Genomic DNA, 12979 nt, shown 5'->3' on the forward strand with positions numbered 1-12979 from the left:
CTTAGTTTAGCAGAGTCTAACCTGAGTTTTTGTTTTGCCAATACTGGGCACTCTAGCCATGCTTAGTTTAGCAGAGTCTAACCTGAGTTTTTGTTTTGCCAATACTGGGCACTCTAGCCATGCTTAGTTTAGCAGAGTCTAACCTGAGTTTTTGTTTTGCCAATACTGGGCACTCTAGCCATGCTTAGTTTAGCAGAGTCTAACCTAAGTCTTTGTTTTCCCAATACTGGGTACTCTCTCTGGACACATTTAATAGGCTACCTTTCCTAGTAGGAGATGTGGGCTATAGCTCGGTCTGGTAGGCTACTGTGGCAGATTTAGAGCCTCTGGGGTCTGAAGGCTTCGAAAGGGGGTGGCTGGGGGGTTAGGGGTCAGATATAGGCGGGATTGCTTCTGCTATTGGGGTTATTTGGTGCCCCAGGGTTGAACTTCTGGTCGCTGGGTCCAAAGCCTTTCGGGAATCTGCTGTAGCGGACATGGTTACTGGTCTGGTGCTTCTGTCCCGTCGGGGTGGATCTGGAATGGGTTTGGGGGCCTGGGGTCTGTGCAGTGGGCTTCCCTTGGGTCCATGCTTGGGGTGGGGGGGCTTGGTTCCAAAATAGTGTGCTGCCTGATTTGCGTATCAGTGCTTGCAACCTTCTCAGAGCACAAGCATACTGCTCTAACCACTAGGCCAACACTTCAAAACACTTTTCATGTACTCTTCCCTCTTTAATTTACTAAGTAGTTTATAATTACTTAGATATTAATTTAGCTAATGTTAAACTGAACATAAAATAAAAATAAACTCAACATTTGGGAGCACTAACAGAAGAAACTTGAAAGGGGCATTTACTTTTCACAGCACTGTAGACATTGCCCATTTACAGCACCAGCATGTGTTTGGTGAGTGTCTATCCATCTACAGGTACTGTTGGTTATGTTGTGTCTGTGCTTACGGGAGCATGGAGCAGCTGATGGGTCATCTGCCACCCTATAGTAGTTGGAGTCACATGGGCAGGAGACTGCAGCTCTGGTCTCTGAGTGGCTGTGCTGAGGACATTTACCACATGGCCCATCACCTGCCACTGGCTTATAGAAACCCACTTCACAGGCTGCAAAGGGAGGAAGACAATAACAGGGCAGACAAAAACACAGATTAACCACTTATGTAGAGTGGATTTTGCATTTAGAATGTCACGATTTGGTGTTGTATTGAGGACCCAAAAGCAGAGGCAAGTAGGCAGAGGTGAATTTAGGTGGGTTTTCATGAGGTTCACGGGGACAGTGGCAGGAATCAAAAATCCAACAAAAATAACAAACAAACCAGAACCACGGAGACATCAGGGGAAACGAAACACTAGGAGCCAGGGAGAGACGAGGTAAGCAGACAGACGTTAGACGAGGATCCAGCAAACAGGAACTGAAGAGGGAGGGCTTTTAAAGGGGACAGAGACAAAGAGAGGGCTAACGAGGGGATTGGAAACAGGTGAGGACAGAGCAGAAAACAGAGCAAGGGAAAGAGGACACAAGGGGGCAGCAGAGGACAACAAATGGAAAACCTGGAAGACAGGAACTAACAAGAAAACAACAAAATAATAATTAAACACTAAAACAAGGAGCAAAGTAAAACTGAAAAACATAACAAAACCAAGACTGTGACATAGAAAGCCAACCTTAACTTTTTAAAAGCTCTTACAAATCCAAATCCTTAGTTTGAGGAAAAAGCCCAACTGTTAATGAGCAGCAACTCCTCCAGCCCAGGCACAAAACTTAATGCACAATATTAACAGGCTTGTAATGGTAGAAACTGCAGATCAGAGTTGGAATTTTTTGTTTGTATTTCAGCTAAAAATATATTACACTATTGATAGTCCCAGTGAGACCATTAGTCAGCAGCCCATGCTTCTCTGATACATATTCACTTTTAACTCTGCACTTATTAATTATGGAGGGGTTGCTGATGAATATATTCTCTTTTCAGCTTGGCTGCTTCTGCATGGTAACTTCCCCAAATGTAATGATGCTTACATTGATAAACACCAGATACGCACAACATGGACCTGCTAACGCTCTAGTTCTCTGTCAAAGGCTATTTTATATAGTTATACTCAAAGTAATACTTATTCTATACCATTAAGTTAAGATATTTTTTATTCTCTTTTAAAGTGTAAAGATAACAAGGAACCATATAAATATGTGACAAAGATTTACATGAATTTTAATCAGATTTTTACCCATTTTTAAAAAGAATCTCAAAATCCCCAAAACCAACTTAGATACACAAAAATGTTGAACCTGCAACAGCCCCCAATTCTAGACTAGTATGTAGTAAGTTGTTGGGATCTGGAGGCTTGTACACTTTCTCCACCAGAGGGCGCCTGAAATCTTCCTCCTGAGGGCATGAGCTCACTTCTACACACCTGTTACCTGTCTGCTCATCAGAAATCCTATTTAAGGAGGAGGAGGCTGACACTTCCCTGCCAGAGTGTTTGCCAGTAATGGTTAGCAAAACCTGAGCCAGCCTGCCTGATCTGAAACCCTGATTTTGTGAACCTGTCTGACCCTGTATCTCTCTGCTTCACAGATCCTGACTTTTCTGGAAACCTGTAACCCTGGAGAAAATATCTCTGTCTGGAATCTGCCTGCCTGCACTCAGTTCAGTCTCTGCCTCAGCCTGCCGACTAGCCTCTGGACCCTCAGGGTTCCCCCCCTGCTGATCAGATAACACTCAGAGCAGGTATTTAACCCCGTCATCTGTAAACTGCAAGTTTCCTGGATCAACTCTAACTGCTCTGTCCTCCTCAGTGGTTTTCCTCCCATGACCAGTCCGAAGAACCAAGAACCTGAGCACCTTTTACTTGTGAACATTGTAAATAAATCATTTAACCTTTTTCCCTGTTTCCAAGAGTGATTACTGCACGTGGGTTAGATGCCTTGAACCCAACATGACAACAGTAGATGGTAAAACCTCGGTTTCAGACACCTGCGGCTAAACAGCGTCCACCATCTCCCCAAACTCCTCCCTGGTGAATCCATGTATCATTCTTTCTTTCATTTTTCAAATTAAAACCAAAAATTTAAAATGCAAAAATTCACTAGTTTTCTCAATATTTGTTTTCAAAACAAAAAAGGAAAAACAAATAATGATCCGTCATCCGTTTTTCGATTTTGTGCATAAAATCGAACATGGAAAAAATGAATAACGCTCATTATCCTTTTTTGATTTTATTTTTATGATATCAAGCAAGTTGATTGACCCGGATATGATCTGGTTTGATGTGTTGCTGTCAGCTGCCCCTGGCAACAAGCCCCGCCCAGAACCGCTCCTGGTATATTTCTATATTCAAACCAATCACTTGATTAATTCCCTGACCTAAGTTATGCTAACAATATGGTTAGCTTACTTGCGTTAGCAACATCAGTACATTGCAACATAAGTTATTGCTTATAAATCGATCAAAGTTAGAAGGCAAAACATTTCAAAGCAAAGTGATGTCATAGAGGTAACATTTCCCTGGATGGGGGGGTTGTTACAGCAGGGGGGCACTGATTCATGTTTTTAGTTAAGTTAAAACTACTGTTTTCTATAAAAATTTGAATTTGAACTCAAGAAAAACCGTTAAATTGACCCGAAACTAATTGACAGATGAAAACAATGTGGCCATATTTTCCCGATCTGACGGAGATCAAATGGCCAACCAGCAAAGCCTAAAGTTCAGGTAGCATGACATCAACTTTTGTGAGGTGATGAAAGAAAAGTTTTACTTCTTGCTAAAACATACTTTCTTTGTGATGCATTATCTGCAGAAGTATTATGTTTGCTGGCAATCCCTGCATATTAACCATCTGTCAATGATCTGCTTACAAAATTCTTTATCCGTCTTTTAATCTACATGTCCAGTATATGAGCCCATGTTTGCAACCTGCTGCAACACTTAGGAGAGAGAAAGTGAAGCAGATTCTTTAAAATGTATATCTGCACTATCTGATAAAGATCTACTAAAGGGGGGATGAGAACTCTGTTAAAGTAATCCTGAAGGTTATTAAAAAGTGGTCAGAGAGGACAGGGTTGTGAGGAAATACTGTTATTATCAGTAATCAGTAAGTCAGACTGGAAGATTGTTGCTACTCCTCCTCCTCGCCCAGAACTTCTGGGGATGTGAAAATTTAAATAGCTTGAAGGAGTTGCCTCATTTATGCTCACATAATCCTCTTGCTGCAGCCAGGTTTCTGTCAGGCTACATAAATCAATGTGATTATCACAAATCAAGTCATTAACTAGCAGACTTTTAGAGGAAAGAGATCTTATGTTAAACAGACCACATTTAATTGTTTTAACTTTTCCCCCAATTGGAGTTATTTTTATTTTTATTAGATTATCACGAGTTACTCCTTTGGGAATATTTTCTAATTTATTTCATTTTGGTCGAGGGCAAGACACTGCCTTGCCCTTATTGACTCTCAATGGGTTAGGGTTAGCCGACGCCACCCGACGCCACCCGACAGTGGCGTCGGGTGTAGGAGTTTACCCTGAAATCGAAGGGTTGACGGTTCAAGCCCCGACTCCGACTTTCAGTGTCGTTGTGTCCTTGGGCAAGACACTTCACCTGCATTGTCTACTGATGGTGGTCAGAGGGCCCGGTGGCGCCAGTGTACGGCAGCCCCGCTTCTGTCAGTGAGCCCCAGGGCAGCTGTGGCTACAATGTAGCTTGCCACCGTGAGTGTGAGCATGAATGGGTGAATGAATGTAGTGTAAAGCGCTTTGGTCAAGTCTCTTGATTTGAATAAAGGCGTTATATAAGTACAGGACATTTACCAAAGTGTATAGAAGTAACAGAATACGTAATAGAGTTAAGAAAATAAACAAATCAGTACTGTAATATAAAGTGTTTTTACAATATAAATGCTCTGTATCTGAAGATTAAAAAAAATCTATAACAGCTGTGGACATTTTTCCAGTAATGGATATTTGAAACTATCAGCAACATCAGAGATGTGCAGAATGACAGCAGCAGGTTATTTAACTGACTAAGGTAGAAACTGGTTGAGGTTGTTTGGAACAGTGGTGGTTCTAGAGTCTTCCAGCTGCTGGGAGGAAGGATCTGTGATAACGCTCCCTGGGGCATTTAAGGTGCAGCAGTCTGTCACTGAAGGAGCTGTCCAGTTCAGCACCAGCTGAACCAGCAGATATGTTCATTTAGTTAGGATCCGTCTGTTTCCCACCTCCTGCACTGAGTCCAGAGGGCATCCAATCACAGCTGGCCTTCCTGATCAGCTCATCCAGACTGACGCTAATCTCAGTGGCTTCAATACCTAACCCTAAGGCCTCTGAGGGCCCCGACCCCACCCTTTATATAGTTCAGATAGTCTGAGTTTACCTCTGCCTTCCTTTCTCTCTTATTAAAAGAGGGAGAAAGAGGATGCCGGGTTAAGCCTAAACCAGCTCGGTTGTGGCTGAGGTGTAAATACACCCTCCACTCTGTTACCTGACATACCCCTTCATTTTGCTTGACCGCCATCATCTCACAACTATCTGTTATGGAGTAATTTCAACCAAATGGATTTCTAACTTGTAAACCGTAACTCTAAGAGTCAGATTACCATCCCGCAATTTTAATATGGAATCTGAAACTCATTTTACCACCGTTCTGGTCTGGTCCCCGGTCTGCCAGTCCAGGGCTACTCTACTAGACTCACATGTGATGTTGAAGAGGTGGATTGAAGGTTAAGAGAGAATAAATTCTTCTTTTATAGAACACTAAATTATCAAAGTAAATATATTGCTATTACAAAGTTTTTATTTTTGTTCTGCAAAAGTATTTTCTCTGTGGTTTGACTGTTACCTGTGTCCCATCATCCATTCAAACTAATATAGCACAGGTCCAATAATCAACACTTCCTTTATGAACTCAAGGCAGGAAGAAGAATATGCTGAGTGGGTTCCATTACTTTAAGTTCATTTGTTTACTCTGCACTATTCAAAGAGCCAGCCGTTGTGTAGCTGAGGATGTTTGCATGTTGGCAGGCATATCAGAAGCTGTCAGTGTAGTGCACTTGCTGGTAGAATATTTGCATTACAATGAATCTTAATAGGCCTGCCATTGTTTGCTGACCTTGATTCACTCCATATATAATTGGTTAAATAAATACACTTGAACATAGGAAGAGCTGGAGAAAGCAGACCTTTGTCCGATACGTGAGGAGACTGAGGGAGTAGTTTGAAGTTAGTGCTGTGCAGAAAGCTCAGGCTTAGACTACCAACATCACAGTCTGGATTCTATTCAAACATACTAGTGAGAATAACAAAATAAATAATGGAAATGCATCTCTTTTCATATACAGTGACCATTTGCCGAAATACGGGGGGGTCCGGGAGGGCTCGACCCCCACCGATTAACTCATGGGATCCCCTGAAAGCCTCAAAAGCAAAATTTAAAGGGGGTCTTAAATTGTGTCAAAAAATTTAAATAAAATGTTCTGGCTCCTTAGGAAGCCATTGCTCATATTTGCGTATTGTTTCTAAGTTATATACTATAAGCTTTCTTATGTATAATATTTGATATAGTCTTATTTTGAAAGCACCGGAAGTTGAGCAGTTGGTGTCTTCCTGTTTAACACGTTTTTGGCCAGTACAGCATGTAATTTGATGTGAAGGGTGTATTTCGCTTATGTACATATAGTACTATCTTTCATGTTGTGTTTGGAGGTTTATCCGTCTCCGCCAGGGTACGTCAATTGTTTACCTCGGGCGCGGTACACTACGCCTTTTCAACCTAAAATGGCGTCTTAGCTATAAATGCCACGTGACTGGCGGAGACTGATTGCAAGAAAGGTCACTGAGAAGAGAAGTTTAAAAAGACGCTAGCATACGCGCTAACTAGCCGTTAGCATACACACTAACTAGCCGCTAGCATATGCGCTAACTAGCTGTTAACATGTTGTTTCTGTCATTATGTGTTTCTGTGCATATTCAGGGAATATGTTGAGTTTATTATTTAGGAGAATTGTGCCTGTTTACACAAAGACTTATGCACATTATTTCTTTGTTGCAGTTTTACCATTCATTCATCCATCCATACCAGCCAATAAATCCAAAGAAAAGGCTAAGAAAAGGCTGTGGTTATTGGAAATGATGGTTATCTACCTGCTAAGCTAAGAGTGAGGGCAGGACAAAAATAATTTTTTTGTCGCTAATGGTCTCTAAAATGTTTTTTTTTTTTTTTTTTTTACAGTGTCCTGTCTGGCAAGGTTGATGCCAAAAGGAGCCCAACAGATTTTACTTTCACAAGTTGAGCAGTACGGTAATTGCTATACTGCTCCACTTGTTTCATGCATATAAATTGCTTTATTATAATTATGCCGGGAGTTTTACAGTTTCTATGGACACTGCAATGTAAGTAGAGCAGAAAAAACAGAAGAAAAAAAAGGACAAAAGATGAAAGAAAGAGGAGATAGAAAGGAGACAATGACAAAACATTTTCAGTCTGCTACATCACCTGTAACGAGATGAAAAAAGAAGAGCACAACCAAAAGACACGGTACGAGATATACAATAAAGCAACACCTTGAAACTATCGCTAAAGTAATATTATTAAGTCTGACATGTACTCTGTGTTACCTGAAGATATGAATGTGGGGTGGAAGTGAATCTCTGAGTACCTGAAGCCTAGCACCTGTAGTAGATTGTGAGGGTGAACTTGTGCATGTAAAGTTTTAACCATAGAAAAAATGCTCAATAGTGGTTGTGGAGAGCCGGAGAGGCGCCCCCCCCAGAGCACTGAGTCCAGCGCCGGGAGAACCGAAGCCCCAGGCGCCCAAAGGGACCCCAAGAGCGAAGGCACCAAGGAGGGGCCAGCCCTGGAAATCAGACCTCGACCAAGGGAGGAGAAGAGACAGCCACGAAGAAGCCCCCCAGCCACCGCCATGCCGGCGCCCCGGGGAGCCGCGGGGACAAGTCCGCGGGCTCTCCGCTGGCAGCCGGCCACCCTGAAGTAGGGCCGGGCACCGAACACCGGCCCCCCCACGGCACCGACCGAAATGCCCCAGCCCCACAGAGCACCGAAACACGCCCCGCCCCCCGGCACCAAGCCCCGGCGACCGGCCGCAACACCCACCGCGACCGCACCACCCAGGAAAAACACACAGGTGGCCGGGGCCCATGCGCATCCGCCGCGAACCGGCCGCGTGCGCCGCGGGACCCCCCCAAAACGCCCCCCTGGCCAAAAGCGCAGCCCCATCCCACCAAGACTGATGCCAACAGCGTGCAATGCAACACACCGCGCACAGAATCAACGCAAGAGCAGAAAAGCCGCCCGGCGCAAAACCGCAAGAAGAGCAGACCGCAGTCGGCGCAACCACCCCCCCAGCAGCCCGAGGGGCAGCACAAAGCCAGAGCGGAGCGAAACACGCCGCTCCCCCACCGGACGAAGCCAAAGCAGCACAGCTCCGCCTCCCCGGCCCCCCGACGCGCGCCGGCCAGAGCCACTCCAACCCCCACCCGCCCCGCAGCCACACCCGCCGCGATCAGCGGGAACAAAGCAGCTCCACCATGCCTCCAAGAGGGAAAACCCACCCGAATACCCAATCAGCGCAGCCAGCCCGTCCACACCGGCCCCCCAACACCACCGCCAGCAGGACCCCCACCCAGCAGGCCCGCCCGTCCCCCGAGAAAACAGACATGCCAATCGCCCCCAAACAAACAAAAAAAAGGAACCCCCACAATGCGACAGTGGACAGCTGACACCAACCCGCTCGCAACCGCTCCCCCCCACTGAGGAAGAAAAAGAAAAAAAAGAAAAAAGAAATAAATAAATAAGTAAATTAATTAATTAATTAATAATTACAATTAAAATAAATATGCAAGAGGAGAAATGCGAGCAAAAACCAAAACAAGACCCAAGACTCGCACCTCACCATGCTGTGCAGCTCCCCTCCCCCCCGAACCGATACCACAGAACCGGCATAGGAAAAAGCACTGCCCAGGAACCATCGTAGCGAAGTCACCGACACCGAAAATCCCACAACAACACCCAGCCCCACCCCGAAGTGGATCCAGTCCCGGGCCCCAAGTATCCGAGGCCCCAAGGGCGCCCGACCCCCAGACAGGAGCCCCAGCAAAGCCCCGGTCAGCCGGGGCCAGCGGAGAGGCCGCCGGGAATGAGCCAGCAGCCCTCCGGGCATCCACCCCCAGACCCCGAGCTCCACCAGTGCACCGGTGTAGTCCTGTTTCTCTGACTGTGACTAACTGGATGTGCTCTCTTCATCCTCTGACATGGGAGCTGGCTCGGAGCTCGTCTGCCTGGCTGTGTGTTTCCTGGACGGGGCCGCCTGTGGAGCTGGTTGACAGTTGCCTTTTGTATCTATGCTTCTTTTTCTATGTCTGCTTCTGTCTCCTTGAACCCCAGTGGGCCTCAGCAGATGGCCGCTCACACTGAGCCTGGTTCTGCTGGAGGTTTCTTCCTGTTCAAAGGGAGTTTTTCCTCTCCACTGTCGCTACAAGCATGCTTAGTGTGAGGGATTGCTGAAGAGTCAATGAGTCGATGCAATCAGCTGGTTTTCCTTAGATAGAAAACTTTGAATCAATCTGACTGGATGATCTGGTGAACTGGAAAGAGACCTGAGATGACATGATGTGAATTGGAGCTATAGAAATAAACTGAATTGATTTTAAATTATTTTAGCACAATTATATGAATTCAGAGTTTTTCTTTCTTATCAAGAAGTTATTATTTATTTATATTATGCATATTTCTGTACATTTAAAGAGCAATTTTTTTTTTTACAAATTGTACCAATTTAACCCATTGCTTTTAGGAATTATGGTTCTGTAGATTTTTATTGCATCGTATATATAATTAAATAACTATTTGTTGGTAACAGTCTGAAAGCCGTACAAATTAAATTTCGTTCTGTATACATTCTGTATATAAAAAATGACAATAGTTGTCCAAGTCTAATTCACAGAAGTATAAAGGAATACATTTTTTAAACCAAGCATGTCCACCAGGGGGTGGTATTGATAAAGAAAAGATTCCATGATAGATTTGAATACAATTTGAACTGAGCATGTTTATCTTTCTGACATTTTTTCTCATATCTGAAAAGTGTTCAGTTATTTATTCTTGTTTAAGGCAAATTGGCAAAAGATATATAAAATTAATTACATTTAAGAGAACAGTTTCCAGTGAAACTTTGAAATTATTTTAATTCCACAAATGTAACTGAAATCTATGGTAGACTCTCCATTTATTATAAGGGCCCATTTTCAGGGAAAATAGCATGTTGTGGGGACCGATACCAGGAGAATTTTTCCAATTTCACCATCAAACTGAGGACCAGTTGTTGCAAAGTGAGGACATTTTGTCAGTCCTCACATGCTATTTTGCTAATTGTTAAGTTTAGGGCTAAAGTGTCAGTTGGTTAGGGTTAGTTTTAGGGCTACGGCATAGAACGGGTAGCCTGGGTGCCATTCCGAACTTAGTCCCGCCCACAACGTTTGAGGTCGGGAAGTTCGGTCTGGCATTGCTCAGTAGTAGCGCGAGTATGCTAGCACAAAATCTGGCGGGCCAATCAAATTGTCAGGGCGGGCTTTATACGATGATGGACAGATGATCAACAGTAACGTAATCAACCACGTGACCAAAGCGCGCTTAAGTGACAACAACAATGGCTGCCGCCGGAGAGTTGAGGTGAGTAGATTCTGCTATTAGGTCTGTTCTAGAAGATATCGACAGCAAATTAATTTTAAAAGGGGAACAGAGAAACGCGATCAAGGCATGAAGACGGTTCTTCCGGCTGGTCTCCTTCGTCATTTGCCCATTTTATTAACACAAGCATGTCGCGTTCTAACCGTGTTATAACGTTCTGACAGTACCGACAAATGCGATGCGATTTATTTGACGTTTTGTAGAGTTGTAATCCTAAACGGAGAACTTGATCGTATGTGCATTTGCCTTTACTGTTTTTCTTAAAAATGAGGTTCGTGTGTTGAATGACTTCTTGTATCCTCAGGTTCTTTTTGCAACACTGGCAAAAATCATTCACGCTCATCTTCTTATTCTAGGCGTGCAACTGCACACTTTGATTTTTGTTGACAACAACTATGCCTCGCTTAACATACGTCACGCACTCCGTTGCTCTTATTGGTTGTAGGTCTATCCAATTGAGTGCAGAGGCATTTTTTTTCCTGGTTCGTTCAAAACACGCCCCATAATCACAGCTCTATGGAGCAGCATCAGACTCATTCTGATTAGAATTGAGTCGGACTACGTCAGGCTATAGAACGGGTGGAGAATGACTGGAAGTCAATAGGAGTAAACACATGGTCCTCACTACGATGGCAGAATGAGTCTGTGTGTGTCAAGCTTGAGTGAGCGACCAAAGCTGAGCTGTTGTGACGACTCTAAGTATGTGTGCCTCATATCAGTGTGTCCTCACTTGCTCTCACTGTATGGGGCACTTAAGTCCTGAGGTACACACACGTTCAGTTACCACCTGCACACATTATTTGCACAGCTACACCCACACAGTGTCAGTGTTTTGATGTAAACTCAAGTAGACCAGCAGTTCAGTCAGCCTCCCCACCAGCATCTCATCTCTCTTTCTCTCTCTCTGTCTTTCATTGCTTCTTGGCCTGCTCCATTTTTCACCATGTCACGCAACCCTCTGGTCTCTCCTACACACACCAATGATGTCAGGTTCTCAGCCAAAGCCCTGCACCTTATCCAAGAGACTTGTTCACATACACACACATCATGCGGTGTGTATTCCTGCACATCCATTTAAGCTTTTTGCATCTTTGCTGTTTCACGCACATGCATTTACAAGCATTCACTTTAAGTCACCTTCATTTCACCATCTCGTGCCCAGCTTCGTTTTCTGGGTCCCATCTTGCCTTGTGTGTGCGTGACTGTGGCTCAATATGGTGAGGCTGAATTAGTTCACTGACCTGTTTTTTTTTTTTTCACTCCAGGGTTCAAAACATCAGCGGAGGATGTAGGACAATTTTCAAACTTTAACCCAAAATAAATTTTCTGTGCATATTTTTGCCATTTGCCTCTATTTTCAAAGGGTGTAAATAAAAACCAACAAAGAAGAAGAAACTGAAGATTGGGCTCAAGATGATTGAGGTCAGAATAGTGAGAATGTTTTGGTGTTTTGAAAGTTTATATTAAATAACTAGAAGACCTATTGATAGATATAGCTAATTAATAGGCCATTCAAATCAAGGGTAAAGCTGGTTAATTATTAGTTGATTGCTTACTGACCAGGGTTCTTAGTACCTTACATAAAAGCTCGGACTCGTGAATCCGTCTGTTTAACATTCAGTTATCGTTCAGCAATTCAGTAATTTAGTCTATAGCTATCAGCAGAGTTATTAACCACCAACCAAATTTTTATTTATCTTTTATTTATTTGTTTATTTGACAGGGACAGTACAATTAAACATTGCAACCAAACAGGTGGCCGACGTCCAAGTACATAAGGCTTGTAGCCATGGGCTAATTCGCAGCCTTCGTCCCTGGTTAGGCTTTTAAAAGGTGTTAGCATTAAGGGGGAGGGAGGTAAGTAAATGTGTCTCTGTTCACTCGGATGCTACTGAAAGAAGAGTGAATCCAGCCTGAGTGATAAATTGCTCACTGCTTAAAATAAACAAAAAAGACCAAGAGTTAAAAATACAATGGTAGCTTTATTAGTCAACTACTGTGTAGTCTTTCCTTAGCTTTCTACTATGCAGATAGTTTTATATCTAAGGGAAACATATTCCAGGACATTTTTATGCCTTTTTGTACTATACACTCTTTTTATTTTGTCTGTCACATTTTTTATCTTTAATGACGTCTTGCTTGAACTCTCTTCGCTCTATATAAGCTACTGGAATCAGAATTTCCCTGAAGGAGTAACCCCAAGGGATAAATACAGTTTAGTCTAAGTCTAACAGCTACAATCACACAGTATTATTATATCTAATAACTACCTATATATCTAAAACTACTGA

General features: G+C 43.5%; 1 protein-coding gene across 4 annotated transcripts in view; it reads right to left on the bottom strand.

Annotated features, from left to right (window-relative positions):
* epha8 (eph receptor A8) overlaps positions 1-12979 on the bottom strand; it is a 74948-nt gene that overhangs the window by 44082 nt on the left and 17887 nt on the right. For all 4 annotated transcript variants that reach the window (XM_038275985.1, XM_038275984.1, XM_038275983.1 and 1 more), the window contains exon 5: positions 939-1094. In XM_038275985.1, the coding sequence (XP_038131913.1) occupies positions 939-1094 (156 nt within the window). The remainder of the gene's footprint in view (positions 1-938; positions 1095-12979) is intronic.

This window comes from Cyprinodon tularosa, unplaced genomic scaffold (assembly GCF_016077235.1).
Source record: "Cyprinodon tularosa strain WSP-4 unplaced genomic scaffold, ASM1607723v1 ctg987, whole genome shotgun sequence".
Classification (NCBI taxonomy): Eukaryota; Metazoa; Chordata; class Actinopteri; order Cyprinodontiformes; family Cyprinodontidae; genus Cyprinodon; species Cyprinodon tularosa.